Source organism: Bison bison, unplaced genomic scaffold (genome assembly GCF_000754665.1).
Source record: "Bison bison bison isolate TAMUID 2011002044 unplaced genomic scaffold, Bison_UMD1.0 scf7180017864535, whole genome shotgun sequence".
In the NCBI taxonomy this organism is placed as follows: Eukaryota; Metazoa; Chordata; class Mammalia; order Artiodactyla; family Bovidae; genus Bison; species Bison bison.
The window spans coordinates 369,212-383,530 of record NW_011495084.1 but is presented as its reverse complement, the minus strand read 5'-3'; the positions used below and the strand labels follow the sequence as shown (position 1 = coordinate 383,530).

At 38.6% G+C, this 14,319-nt stretch overlaps 1 protein-coding gene across 1 annotated transcript in view; it reads right to left on the bottom strand.

The window, feature by feature from the left end:
* Positions 1-14,115, bottom strand: part of SYT1 (synaptotagmin I) — a 229,162-nt gene extending 215,047 nt beyond the window's left edge. Inside the window, exon 1 of the mRNA XM_010832008.1 lies at positions 13,935-14,115. Within this exon, the coding sequence (XP_010830310.1) occupies positions 13,935-14,100 (166 nt within the window). The 5' untranslated portion in view covers positions 14,101-14,115. The remainder of the gene's footprint in view (positions 1-13,934) is intronic.
* Between the last annotated feature and the right edge of the window lie 204 nt (positions 14,116-14,319).

Sequence of the window (14,319 nt, the reverse complement as noted above, 5' to 3'; positions counted from 1 at the left end):
TAAGCACTACTTTGCTAGCGTGTGAGATGAGTGCAATTGTGTGGTAGTTTGAGCTTTCTTTGGCATTGCCTTTCTTTGAAATTGGTATGAAAACTAACCTTTTCCAGTCCTGTGTCAACTGCTGAGTTTTCCAAATTTGCTGGCATATTGAGTGCAGCACTTTCACAGCATCATCTCTCAGGATTTGAAGTAGCTCAGCTGGAATTCCATCACCTCCACTAGCTTTGTTCGTAGTGATGCTTTCTAAGGCCCCCCTTGACTTCACATTCCAGGATGTCTGGCTCTAGGTGAGTGATCACACCATCATGATTATCTGGGTCATGAAGATCTTTTTTGTATAGTTCTTCTTTGTATTCTTGCCACCTCTTCTGAATATCTTCTGCTTCTGTTAGGTCCCTACCATTTCTGTCCTTTATTGTGCCCATCTTTGCATGAAATGTTCCCTTGGTATCTCTAATTTTCTGGAAGAGATCTCTAGTCTTTCCCATTCTGTTGTTTTCTTCTATTTCTTTGCATTGATCACTGAGGAAGGCTTTCTTATCTCTCCTTGCTATTCTTTGGAAGTTTGCATTCAAATGGGAATATCTTTCTTTTTCTCCTTTGCTTTTTGCTTTTCTTCATTTCATAGCTGTTTGTAAGGCCTCCCCAGACAGCCATTTTGCTTTTTTGCATTTCTTTTTCTTGGGGATGGTCTTGATCCCTGTCTCCTGTATAGTTTAATCGTATACAATGTTATGTTATCAATTATATTTCAATAAAGCTGGGAAAAATCAAGAACATTGAATTACCCACTACATTTTCTTCTAGGAGTTTTCTTTTTTGAATTTTTTGTTTAGATCTACAATCTGTTTTGAGTTACCATGGAAATGCACATTACAATTACAATGACATACACAATACCTGTACTACAAATGGCTAGAAAGTCCAACAATTCCAAGTGTTAGCAAGGGCACAGAGCAACTAGAACTTTTATACATCACCGGTAGGATATAAATACCACGGTCATTTTTAGGAAAAGTTTGACAATCTTTTTTATACAAAGAAAACAAATATTACATTACTACTCAGCAGTTCCTCACATAGGTACTCCCCAAAAGGAAATATAGTAAAAGTAAAAGTGTTAGTTGCTCAGTCATATGCAACTTTTTGAGACCCCATGGGTGCTCCTCTGTCCATGGAATTCTCCAAGCAAGAATAGTGGATTGGGTAACCATTCCCTTCTCCAGGGGATTTTCCTAACCCAAGGATCAAATCCGGGTCTCTTGTACTGCAGGCAGATTCTTTACCGTCTGAGCCACCAAAAGAAAACATAAGCAAAACATAAACATATATCAACTCAAGGACTTACACAAGAATATTTTCAGCAGCTTTATTCTTAAGAGTTCCAAGCTGAAAAAACCTATATTTTCATTAATCAACAATAGACTGTCGACTATAGAATGGAATGCTGAGCAATAAAAAGGAATGGATTACTTATATATAAAAGAACATGGATGAATACTAAAAACATTGGATTCAGTGAAAGAAGCCAGATGCAAGAGACTATACAGTGAATTATTCCATTTTTATGAAATTTCTGAATAGTCAATATGAATTTATGGTGACAGAAAGCAGATCAATTATCACCTAGAACCAGGGCAGGAATTGCTAGAAAGGGACTTAGAGGCATTGTTTGGAGGGGTGATTACATTTCATATACTTGTCAAAATGTACATTTGCAATGGGTGCACCTTATTGTAAATAAACCATTCCTTAGTAAAGTGAATTTAGCAAAATGCAGGAGCTCAGTAAAGACATTAAGACTTGGAATTGAGTTTAGAGTGTGATTTAAATAAAGAGTATTGGAAGTCCTAAAATTATGAAGAAATCATAGAGGTAGATGAATGCCAAAGGCAGATCATGGGAAAGTACCTGTTAGTGACTAAAGGAGGCAGAGGGAATAAGAACACTCAGAAAGATGATTAAAGTCTCAGGAAGCAAGAGAGAAGAGTAAGGGGAAGGTACATGACGCTGGGTGCCTGTATGAAGGGTCCACTGTCCCTGACTTAATGAACGGCCAAGTCAGGAAGTCCAGAGAGAGGCAAAGCTGCATCGAGCTCCAGTGGAGGATAAAAACAGCAGAACTGACTTTGGGAAACTGTGTTCGAGTACTTGAAGCACTAGTGAATCACTTGGTGCTCAGCTTTTAGACAGATCATTAAACTCTTATGGAAGTACCTGAGCTTTCATATCAGCAGCATCGGTGCTAGAGTTGAAGGCTACAGAATGCAAAATAGCAAAACAGACTCTCTACTGATGAGGACCTGGAAGACAGCCAGGGTAAATCACATCGCTAGAGCCACATTAGCAGGTCTGGAAAAGAAAGGTGGATGGATGACAGCCGCTGTGGAAAGCTGAGGTGACATGGAAGAGTTCCAGTCAGTGTGGGCAAAAGAAGGTTGGCAAGGTCATTCTGAAGCACCACTTCAAATGGTATCCACAGCGTGGCGTCATCGACAACTATAGCCCCTGCAGGACCAGAAGGCTGTGCTCTGTGTGGCTGATAAGTGAAACAGGGAGACTCAGAGTGTCCTGTAAACAGCTCCTCCCCAGTGAGAACCTCACAGAAGTACCCACTGCGGGAAAAGCTGCTGTAACACATTTGCCGGCATCTTTGGGTTCTCAGTGAATGCACTGGAAACTGGGCTGTGTAGCCTGGCAATTGTTAAAAGATGTGAGCTCATCTTGTTTCCTGGGCATTGCAATACAATACGTTATTTTTAAAACTGAAAGATGAAACTAGTATTAAATCCAGGTCTCCACTTGAACAAAAATGTTTGTAGGGAGAACCGTGTACTCTGAGGACCAGTTCGGTGGCTATTTGTGTCGCAGAGCTGAATCAGACTGGCCAAAGAGAATTGATTAGTTCCTAACATTTTAATATAATGCAGACAAGGAAGAAAGAAAGCAGATGATAAAGGCTGAGTAAAGTAAAAGAGCTCTGGAGGGTCGGCGATCTTTAGTTCAATGTAACGTTGAATTTAACCTTGAATGTTACTATTGTTATTATTACACCTTTCTGTAATTACCCCTTCGGAAGTCCTTTTCTGTTTTAATAGAGATATAATTGACATATAAGATTGTATTTGTTTCAAGTGTATAACATAATGATTCAGTACGTGTGTATGTTATGAAATGATCACCCCCAACAAATCTAATTAACATTCATCATATATGCAGTTACAATTTTTTTTCTCGTGATGAGTACTTTTAATATCTAATCTCTTAGCAACTTTCAAATATGCAGTACAGTATTATTAACTACAGTCACCATGCTGTAACTTACTTCCCCATTAGTCAGTCATGGTTTGACTGATTTCCTGTCTCTGGGCTCTGCCAGTCTGTCCTCTGTATCTATGACTGGAAGTCCTTTTCTTGTTAATATAATTACCTAGAATCTTTTGAGCTAAAAGAGAATAATAATTTTACCTACTATGAGCCAAGTTTTGCTGGGGTTGAGAAGATGAAAAGACAGTGTTTTGATGTCATGTAGATTGGTTGGTATTGAGAGAGGTTGGTATTAGGAAAGAAAACAGATAAGCAAACAGGAAGCAAAAATTATAAACATATGTAAAGCACAGACCTATCACAGGGGGAGAATTGCTGATGAATAGGACATCATGGGGTGGGGAGCGTGAGGACAGGAAGACCTTGAAAAAAGAATAGAGTTCTGAAGCATAACTAGAAATAGTCCAGCTAGAACAGCAGGGGCCACCAAGCCATTTCCGGTAGAGGAGTGAGTTTGGGCAAAGACCTAGACTTATGCGACGATGTGGATAATAAATTCTGTAACTCCAAGGGTCTCTGTATTGCCAAAACAAACTGTGAGAGTGAATAAGTGGAGATGAGGCTGGAATGATGAGGCAAAAACAATATCATATCTTACAATGCTGTCCATGTCTTGCTAGGACACTTTAATTTAGACGTCCTTCTGGTAGAAAAGGAGATCAAATCAGTGAATCTCAAGAGAAATCAACCCTGAATACTCCTTGGAAGACTTATGCTGAAGCTGAAGCTCCAGTATTTTGGTCATCTGACTCATTGGAAAAGTCCCTGGTGAGGGAAAGATTGAGGGCAGAAGGGGAAGAGAGTGTCAGAGGATGAGATGGCTGGATGGCATCACCGAGGCAATGGACGTGACTTTGGGCAAACTTTAGGAGACGGTGAGGGACGTGGAAGCCTGGTGTGCTGCAGTCTATGGGGTCTCAGAGTCGGACACGACTGGGTGACTGAACAATAACAACTGGTAGAAAAATTCTGAGTCTGTAATGCTATTGAGGCCCAAAACAAGTTGAAATGATATGCTTTATTTAGTTCCTAAGCATGGAATACCAGCCTAGAACATAGTGGGAGTTATATAAAATAAACATTAGAAGCTTATGAATTTTGAATCTGTCCCATACTATATCCAGACAACTTCCCAGAAGTAAGTACTCTGATTATCCTCATTTTACAGAGAGATTAAATGATTTGCTCAAGGTGGCATAGTAGTAACAGCAGAATTGGGACTTTGGCCCCAGGCAGACCAACTCCAGAGCTCACACTCTGGCCTTTTATTATAGCAAACAATATTCCACTAAAGCAGGTTACATTCCAATACTTTGGCCACCTGATGCGAAGAACTGACTCATTGGAAAAGACCCTGATGCTGGGAAAATTGAGGGCAGGAGGAGAAGGGGATGACAGAGGATGAGATGGTTGCATGGCATCACCTACTCAGTGGACATGGGTTTGAGCAAACTCTGGAAGATAGTGAAGGACAGGGAGGCCTGGCGTGCTGTAGTCTATGGGGGTCATAAAGAGTCAGACACAACTCAGTGACTGAACAAAAACAACTAATATTGGGCCAGAGTCTCTGAGGGACTAACTCAGAATTATGGTCAAAGCCTTAAAACTTCAGGCTACTGAAGTGTACAGAAGTATTTAGGGGGTAATATTTATTTAATAGCAGTGTTTTTAATCTATTGCAGTAGTTTAGTGATTTTAAAGAATCTGATCCAAATCCTTATAAAAGAAAATTATTGTCATAAAGTTTTATTTTCAAGGCATCAAACCATGTAACTCCATAAATTAAGGCTCTCATACCCTGAGATCCTGGCTCTTTTCTGAGTTTCTTTGGACAGGTGCACACTCCTTTCCATAAATGGCATAATTATTAGTCAAATATATTTCAATTATTTGTAGCTTACTGTGGATTAAAAAACAAACAAACAAACTTGTTTGTATGTAAAAAGCTTGAAAAGGCAGAGGGTTGAAGTGATTTTGAGACTCCTCCGGGACAGTGGTTTCAGTGAAAGTGTTGCTTGGTGAGGAAATGTTTAAAAGGGCCACTGTTGTCTTCATCTTTATTTCTAAGTTATCTAAGTTCACTTAAAAGGCAGACTGGGGAGGCATGTGGACTCAGATGATAACAAGTTCAGACCTTTTATGATAATATTCTCAGGAATGAAAATCAAAACAAAGAAAAATAAAGCTGAGTGCTAAAAAGATGATGGCACACCACATGACTTCCTTCTGGTTTCTGCTTCTAAATTCTTTATCTAATTTAATGGAAACCAGCACAGACCTGACAGGTTAGCAGCGCGATTAAAGATCTACCTCGTCATTAGGGTGAGGAGAAAACAGCAGTCTCTCAGCTTCATTCGTTTTGCTGTTTTATAGATTTGCATTTGTAGTCAGACTTCCCTGAGTGAAAACACAGCCTGTATTTTGACATGCAACTGCCATGTGGTGAGAAATGTATTTAAAAATAATTTTAAACATTTATCTGCCTATTTGTACAGTATTTCAGCAAGGTGACTCCTGAGCTATTATTAATATATGTCCAAAGTATTGTTCACTTCCCTTATTTTCCTTAGGTGTGTTTACTTAATATCTTTGAAATGCTAATGGAATGTAGCTAAATCAGGTCTAGAAACTTCCCTGAGATCTTAATTCACTTGGTGGCTTAATGTGCTTAGTGTTACTCTGTATTACCTATACTTAGGAAGCTTATAAAATCTCACAGCACTAGTTCATTTTAAAGGCATGCATTTCTTGGGGGAATTTTCTGCATAATAGGCTTCCAAGAGGGAAACAAAATTCAAGGACACATTTAAACAACCTTCCTGAAATACAGCATCAGTAGCATATAATTTTGTTAGGTTTCTATATTGAATATAGGATGTTGGTAGTCAGATTACATACTTGCTCTTTAAAATCAGTATTAAAGCAATTATTTTATAATAATCCTTTTACTCATAGTATAAATAATAGATGCTACAACATATCTACATAAACTTTACAAATCAATACAATGTGCTAACTATAATACAGGAGAAATAATAATTTGTATAAGTCACATTTCATTGTAAAAATCTTCAGAACTTCAAAACTTTACTTGTGTCCCAATGAAGTGATCAAATGTTTACAGTTGCTAAAAGGGATATTTGTATTTGGAGAAATAAGACAGAAATTTTGCAAAAAGTCAGGAGCAAAAGAAAGTTCAGAGGCAAACATCAGAATAAGAGCTAGAATAGTCAGCTTGTATCAGAACCTTGCAAAAACACTTTCGCGTTGTGTCAAGTTGTTCCAGGTTCAAATCATTATAAACAGGGGTTCCTTTCTTATGCATATCCCAGGGAGACTGTGAAATATGTGCGGAATTGGGAGAGTTTTTAATTGTGTGATACTGTCTCACATGTCGGAAGATGTTTATGTTCTTGGCCCAGGGCCTGTAAATACAAGCAGCTGCCCCGCATGCCCATTTTTCAGCACACTAAAAACGGCCCAACAAATATTCACAACAGCCTGTAGAGGGCAGTGTCAACTCTATTAAGAACCAAACTGACTAGAACTGTTTTTCCACGGTAACCATTAACACACACACACACACACACACACACACACACACATACTGTATTGACACACTCTCTATATAAATACACACACATATTCACTTCAGGTATTCTGAGTCAGAGTTAAACTTGAGAAATGATATAACTAAATCAAAATGTTGATTGTGCATCAGCATGAAAGCATGAACATCATGCTGTGATGAAATACCACCCTTGTCTCCAAGTGTCCTTGTCCCACACACATCCCTTCAGCATGCACTGATGGAGTCACTCCATACTGCAAAGCACTGAAAATAACCCTCATCTGCGTTGTAACTTTTTTCTCATAGATATTTCAATTCAATAGAGGCTAACAATGAATAATTTCACTTAACATCTTAGCCAGTACTTCTCTCAAGTGTGAGAAGAACTGAGTCAACAGATGAGAGCTGAAGTTGAGTCAGCGGATGATAGCTGAGAAATTAATTTCCACAATGCAGCAGACTCTAACTCTTAGTACTTTGATAGATTGTCATGGGAATAATCTATTACTATCTGAGTGAGTCCAATAAAAGAAATGCAGAAATATAAAGTGAATAAACACTTGTCTTTAAGGCCAAGGGTTAGTGTTAGTCGCTCAGTTGTGTCCAACTCTTTGCGACCCCATGGACCGTAGCCCGCCAGGCTCCTGTCTATGGGATTCTCTAGGTGAGCATACTGGAGTGGGCCGCCATTTCTTTCTCCAAGGGGAAACTCAGTTAGTATTAAACTTGTTTTCCAATTATTTAGTCATTAAGATGAATAACAAAGATGAACATCAGATATCAACCAGTGCCTCTGAATAGGCACATAGAGTCCTAAGAGTTTCTAGTCAGTTGAGATAAATAATAGTGGAGGTGATTACAGTCTTTGTGATATTCTGTGAAGGCATAATCACAAAAGTGCAGAGCTTTTTCCTGACACAGCCTGATCTACAACCTCCACCATGTGTGGCTTACTAGGCTTCAGATTTCTTATCCACAAAAGAGGGATAATAATTATTCTCTCCTAGTAGAGATTTTATAGGGCAGAATGGAGGTCGATTTCACAGAATGCACAGCCCACGCTTCCCTGCAAAGTGCTCAGTGAACACTGGCAATTGTTACAATAATTATTGTTCTTCCCATGCTACTAAGGGTTCTCCTCTTATGTTTCTTGAAAACATCTTCTTGAATTAACACTGTATTCTTGACACTAATAGATGGCAATAACATTATGTTCATTCTGCAGCCCCATGAGGGAAAAAAGTACTGGACTGCATTTTTCCTCAGCTTGTGACATATTTAACCAGTTTTACCACTACTGGTTGCGGAGTTCCACTGGTGATTGCTGTGAGGAATAACATTGATACACTCACTATTTGTTCAACTCACTGTCGTCAAACCGTGTTCCATACAGTCGGGTGTCTTTGTAGTTGGCTGGTATATCTTGGGAGGGTGAGTGAGAAAGATATCTTTAACTCACCAAGGCAGCTCTGCCTTGCTGTCCATAGGTTTCTGTACAATATTTCATTTGAACAAAAGGATCCTTGGCTAAAAGGTTTGAAAACGATTGCTTTCTAGATCTTAGTTTCTCCAAGCATGGCATGAGAATCACAGTATTTGGTGTAATGTTAATATCTATAATATTGTAATAACCTATACTGTTGTTTCTTGCATGGTGGCAGACACTTTCAGAGTATGCGGGATACGAATGTGTGTAAGAAACTGTACCTGCCTCTGAGCAGTTTAGATGAAGAGCTTTGAAAGCTTGCAGGATGACTCAATTCTGTTTTGGAAATGAGAGAACTTCTTGTCCAAATGGTAACATTTGAACAGGTTCTTGAGTAATTTAAAAAATGTGTCAGGGTTAACGGTCAAAGGGAATACAGGAAGAGAGAAAAGCAAATTGCCAACTGATTTGAAGCAGTCTTTTAAAGGAGATTTAACAGGACTTAAATGAATGCAGGTATGGAACTGGAGTTGCAATAGATCAGGGAGACAAGGATAATAGTGAGATTTCTTTCCTGAATAGCTAGGGAATGAGATGGCCCAGGGAGAGCATGTAGAATAAGACTGGAACAGGATTAAAAATGGAAGCCTGTAAACTGTGACCTCTACCACTAAAGGGTAGGAAAGACAATGAAAAGGGAGGACCAGTCAATGAAAGAGAATAAGGAGGGAAGGAAGGAAGATGAGGAAATGAGATTATATTCTTAGGAAATCAAGATTTTTCAGATCATGACTGCTGATCATCATAATGATGCAGATATATCTGACCAAATGAAGGTTGAAAGTCACCCTCATAACTGTGCAAAAAGAAGTACGTGGTGACCATTTTGCCTGTACTTGATGGATGGAAATCAGAGTGGAAGGAGCTGAGTTGTTAGTGGGAGTTGAAGAAATAGATGTCAGGGTTTAGGTTGTGTTTTCCACTCAGTTTGGTGTAGATATGAAGGAGGAAGAGAGAACAGTGGGTGACCGAGGAGGTCAAGGAAGAAGAAAAGCGTAGTGTGTATACAGAGAAAACTGACGTTTCCGAAGCACATACGATGCATAGAATTTCACTTGCACATATGTGAACTTTGAGCACACCTATAGGCTAAAAGGAACGAGGGAGTAAGAAAATGAAATGACAAAAGAAAAGAAAATTAGAGATGATGTAAAGAGGAAACACCAAGAGGGAATTTGTCTTTCCTGGAACAGGCATCCTTGGAATGGGTTTGAACAATGTAATGCTTGAATATTTGGCTGCAGAGTTTCTGGAATTTTCTCAGTTTGGGTGTCTGTCTGACCTTAACGGAGGGCTTTTCTAAAAGAGAAATAGACTCGTTAAAAACGACAGTTTGACTCTAATAATAGCTAACACTTATAGGATGCTTACTTTGTGCCAGACACTCTGCTAAGCACTTCATATGCATCGATGCCTCTAGCCAACAACTCTATATGGCAATGTTATTTTTATCCCCATTTTATACCAGAAGAAACTGAAGTACAGAAAGTTGAAGTCACATTCTCCAGGTCACATAGAATATGGCAGAGCTAAGAGCTGAACCCATGCAGTCTGTAACCAGAGCTTGTGTTTCTAAATCCTGTGTTAAACTGTCCACCCAATAGTATTTCTACATGAATTACATAACTATCCTCAGCCCACTTGGTCTTATTCTAGACTCAGAATCAAGTTTCGGCTATTTGGTTTTCTGCTGTACTTCAGGAAAGGTGCACTTGACTTCAAGAAGCTCACGAATATCAAAACCTTAATCACAGCTATTTGGATGACATGAGTTCATGCTTTACAAGCCAACCATGGCCTTAGTCATATTAAAATCAAAGTTGCAAAATAAAGAAGCATTCTGCAAAACCTTGTCTGCTTCATTTAGATAACAGTATGCAGAATGAATGGAAAGATAAAAATGCTCAGAATTTACCATTTCCTTTTCCTTTTTTAAATTTGAAACCCCTTGGTATTATGGATGATATCATCAAGCAGTTTTGTTTGAATATGCTCCGTGCTGGACTCTGCAGATTACCCAACTAATGACATACACACTCCTTGCCATTGTGACACCTCTCTTCTCTCAAGTGGGAATTTCAAGTGACAGACTAAAGCTGTTTGCTATCAATTTTGCAAAAAAACACATCTGCCAGATAACCAAGATTTAGTTCAGAGACAGAAATCAATTAATATTCTAATTTGTTACCTGTCATTAGCATCACACCATATTATGCCAAGTCAAAAGTGATAACCTTTATGTAACATATGCTCCTAAAGGAATTGGATTTAGGGAATATGGTTCATTTCTGTGGAGTGTTGCTCCTGTGTATAAATCCCATTAGAAATTTCAATTACACAGGCAGTAAAAATTGTGATGGATTAAAATGAAAGTGTAAAATACGCAGTTGCACATTTATCATAAACCTGTGTGGCTGTATTTATGATTTAGTTTTTCTAGTTATTTGCCAAACCATTTAAAATTTTAGGTATTTCAGTTGTTTTTTCCCCATTAAAAAAATCAAGGAGAGAGCTAGCAGCATCATATTTCTAAGAGATGTTACCTAGATTCTCTGACCTTCTACTATTTTAGGTTGCTGGTCAAAAGTAAATCTCCACAGAGAAAGACTGATGACCTGATCTGATTTCCAGTGCCCAAGAAAGAAATACAGGAATGCGATAGTGGCTTGGGAGGAAGGAATGAAATAAGATTAGCCAAGAGAAAGAAAAAGGGAGAGTTGCACAGATATTTTCCCGTGTTGATTCTTTTCCTGTTGATGAACAGGGAGGAAAATATAAAGTACAGATGGCGCTCAGTGGGAAAGGCTAAAAGATAAAGTTATCACTATAAATATGGAGAAAACCTATTTTTTCAATGTGAATGACACAGTCAAGCATTGAAATGATGCTTTCTCTGGTGTTAGAAATCAAATTTTAAAAATTTACTATACTTGATTTATAATGTGTTTATATCTATAGTACAGCAAAGTGATTCAGTAACACATATGTATACACTCTTTTGCATATTCCTTTCCATTATGGTTTATTACAGGGTATTGAATATAGTTCCCTGTGCCATACAGGAGGACCTTGTTTTTCACCTTAAAATTTTTTCAGATGCTTTAAATTTTCAGCCTTTTAAGGACTCAAAATCTAAGAGTGGAGGTTCAGCATGTAAGCCAAGTCAACATTGATTGATTCATTCATTCACTTGACAAATAGAAACTGAGTGCCCTATATATATTAAGGATCACCAGGGTGAAACTATGCATAAAACAGACCCAGAATTTTCCCTTCATACAGGTTACCTAATTTTGAAGAGAGCCAGAACAATTTAAAAACCAGTAATAAAATACACAGCATTTCAGATGGTGCTAAGTAATCCAGTGAGAAATAAAGCAAGGGACAGAGGACAGGAAATGCTGATGGAGTTGGGATGGGGTGAATGGATTATAATTTTGAAAGCATGGTTGGGAAAGCCTAAAGAAAGTGAGAGAATGGCTATTTAATGGGGAACATGAAATCCCACTGTTGTCAACGCTGCCATTGCCTCTCATATTGTTTACCCCTTCAGAGAAGGAAATGATGCTGAAGACAAGGCAGAATACACATTTGATTTGGTGTTAGTCATTGCTTTCTCTGCTTCCCTCTAACACATTTCTTTTAAAGCAAGCGTTTTGATAAAATGGCCAAGTGAGAGTTTGCCCTCGTGATAGATGCATTTAGTTTTTGCCCTGAAGTTGTGACTTCAAAGTCATATCAAAAGTTAGCTGAATCAATCCATTAGCTCAGCAGCAGAGAAAGGAAGAGAACCCGAGAGAGCCTGTGTTTCCCCTTTAGGGCTCGCTCTACTGGACTGTCTCTACCTTCCGTAGGTTATGAATCTTCATGCTGAGAATGGAAATTACTGACAACTGTGCTAAGAGTATCTTCCAGATGTATCTGAATTCATTAAAAGTGGGCGAACAGATCAACAAGTTGTTAGTTCCAAGGAGGATAAGATTCCTTGCAGTTTAATTCAGTGTCCTTATAGAATCTTTCTCTTATGAATTTTGTAAATCTCTCATCTAGATTATTGCAACAACCTGTTTTATTCTTTCTCCTTGTCCCCCTAAGCATACTTTCAACACAATAGCAAGAGTGAATTTTAAATTTTTATTTATTTTTAAGCTTTTTATTTTATATTGGAGTATAGCTGATTAACAGTTTTGTGATATTAATAGTTTCTGGTGGACAGCAAAGGGACTCAGCTATACATATACACGTGTCCATTCTCTTTCAAACTCCCCTCCCATTCAGGCTGCCTGATTTTTTTAAGAAAAGCCTACTTCAGATCATGGGATACCTCTGCTCAAAATGTTCCAAAGGCATTTTATTTCACTCAGAGTAAAATCCAGTTTCCTTAGAACAATTCACAAGGCTCCACATCTTGGAGCCTCAGGTTTGCCTTCTGCCATTCCCTACTTTGCTTTATTCTACCAAAGGCGCACTGAGTTCCTTTCTGTTCCTGGTGGATTCTTGCCTAAGGGGCCTTGTATTTCACAGGTTTTAGAACTTTCTCCTCCAGGTTTCCTTACAAAGGAAATCAGCTCAGATCATCCAAGCAAATAATAACCTTCTACCCTCTACCCCTTTGCCTTTCCCACTTTACTCTCTTGTTTTCCATATATTATTTATTATTCCATGATGGACCGTATACATTTGCCTCCTTATTGATTATTTCTTTTGTGAGGGCCAAAATCTGTTTCCCACTAGACACTAGATAAGTATCTGTGTGCTTAGCCACTCAGTCATGTCCAACTCTTTGCAACCCTTGGGCTGTAGCCTGCCAGGCTCCTCTGTCCGTGGGATTTCCCAGGCAAGAATACTGGAGTGGGTTGACATTCCCTTCTCCAGGGGTCTTCCTGACCCTGGGATCAAACCCAGGTCTCCTGCGCTGTAGGTGCAGTCTTTACTGTCTGGGCCACCAGGGAAGCCCAGATAACTGTCGTATAGTAAATGTTTACATTTGAATAGAAAAGACCAACCTGAAATTTAAGATTTAAATTAAATGCCATTGATTGGACTTAGTGCTACACACACTCAAACTTAGGTTCAGTTTATGGTTTCTTTCCAGATGACTGCAAAGAAAATGTTAAAAATTGTGCAAACATTTTTGAAACATTAACATATGAGTGAAAGAAAACTAAACTTATAATAATGGGAACGTATGTTTTTGCTATTGTTTAGGAATAATCTTTACAATGGAATAATTTCATAAATAAAGATGTAAAATACAGCACAACCCATAAACATTAATATTTTCTGGAGAGAGAGAGACATTGAAGAAGACAAAAAGAACCCACCTACATTAAACACAAGATGGATTTTCATTTATTAAGTATATTTAAATACTTTAGAATACTCCATTTTCAAGACTATACCTTTTTATTTTTGAAATACTACCATTCTAACAATAAAAAAAAAATCAAAGTTCTGCTTATGTTAAGAAGAATACTGCTTTTCGCTTCTAATGGGTAAATTGATTCTCAACCATATATTTTTACATGAGGAACAATATGTAATACTCACATGGAATTTTATGCAACTCATTCATAAACTTCTCCTTCAGCTTGGAGAAGGCATCCTCCTTCCCTTCCCCGGGACTGGCTGGCTCTGTGGCGTTGTGTGGCAGGACCGTCGCCACAGTGGTGACCGGCGGGGCTGCCAGCGCCTCGTGATGGCTCTCGCTCACCATCGTGGGTTCAGCTGAGACTGTGAGGGGAGGGAAGCAAAAAAAGCACAATTCAGAATGGCTTGCCTGACCTGGGTGAGAGCTATTCTAGAGATGAAAAGACAGGAGAGGGCACACCTGCTCACTGGGTAAATAGCACGTCATTAGCATATTACTTTATGTTGGCTCATGAAATATTTATAGAGCCACAGAGAAGGTTCTTCCCCAGAAGGGAAGGCCATA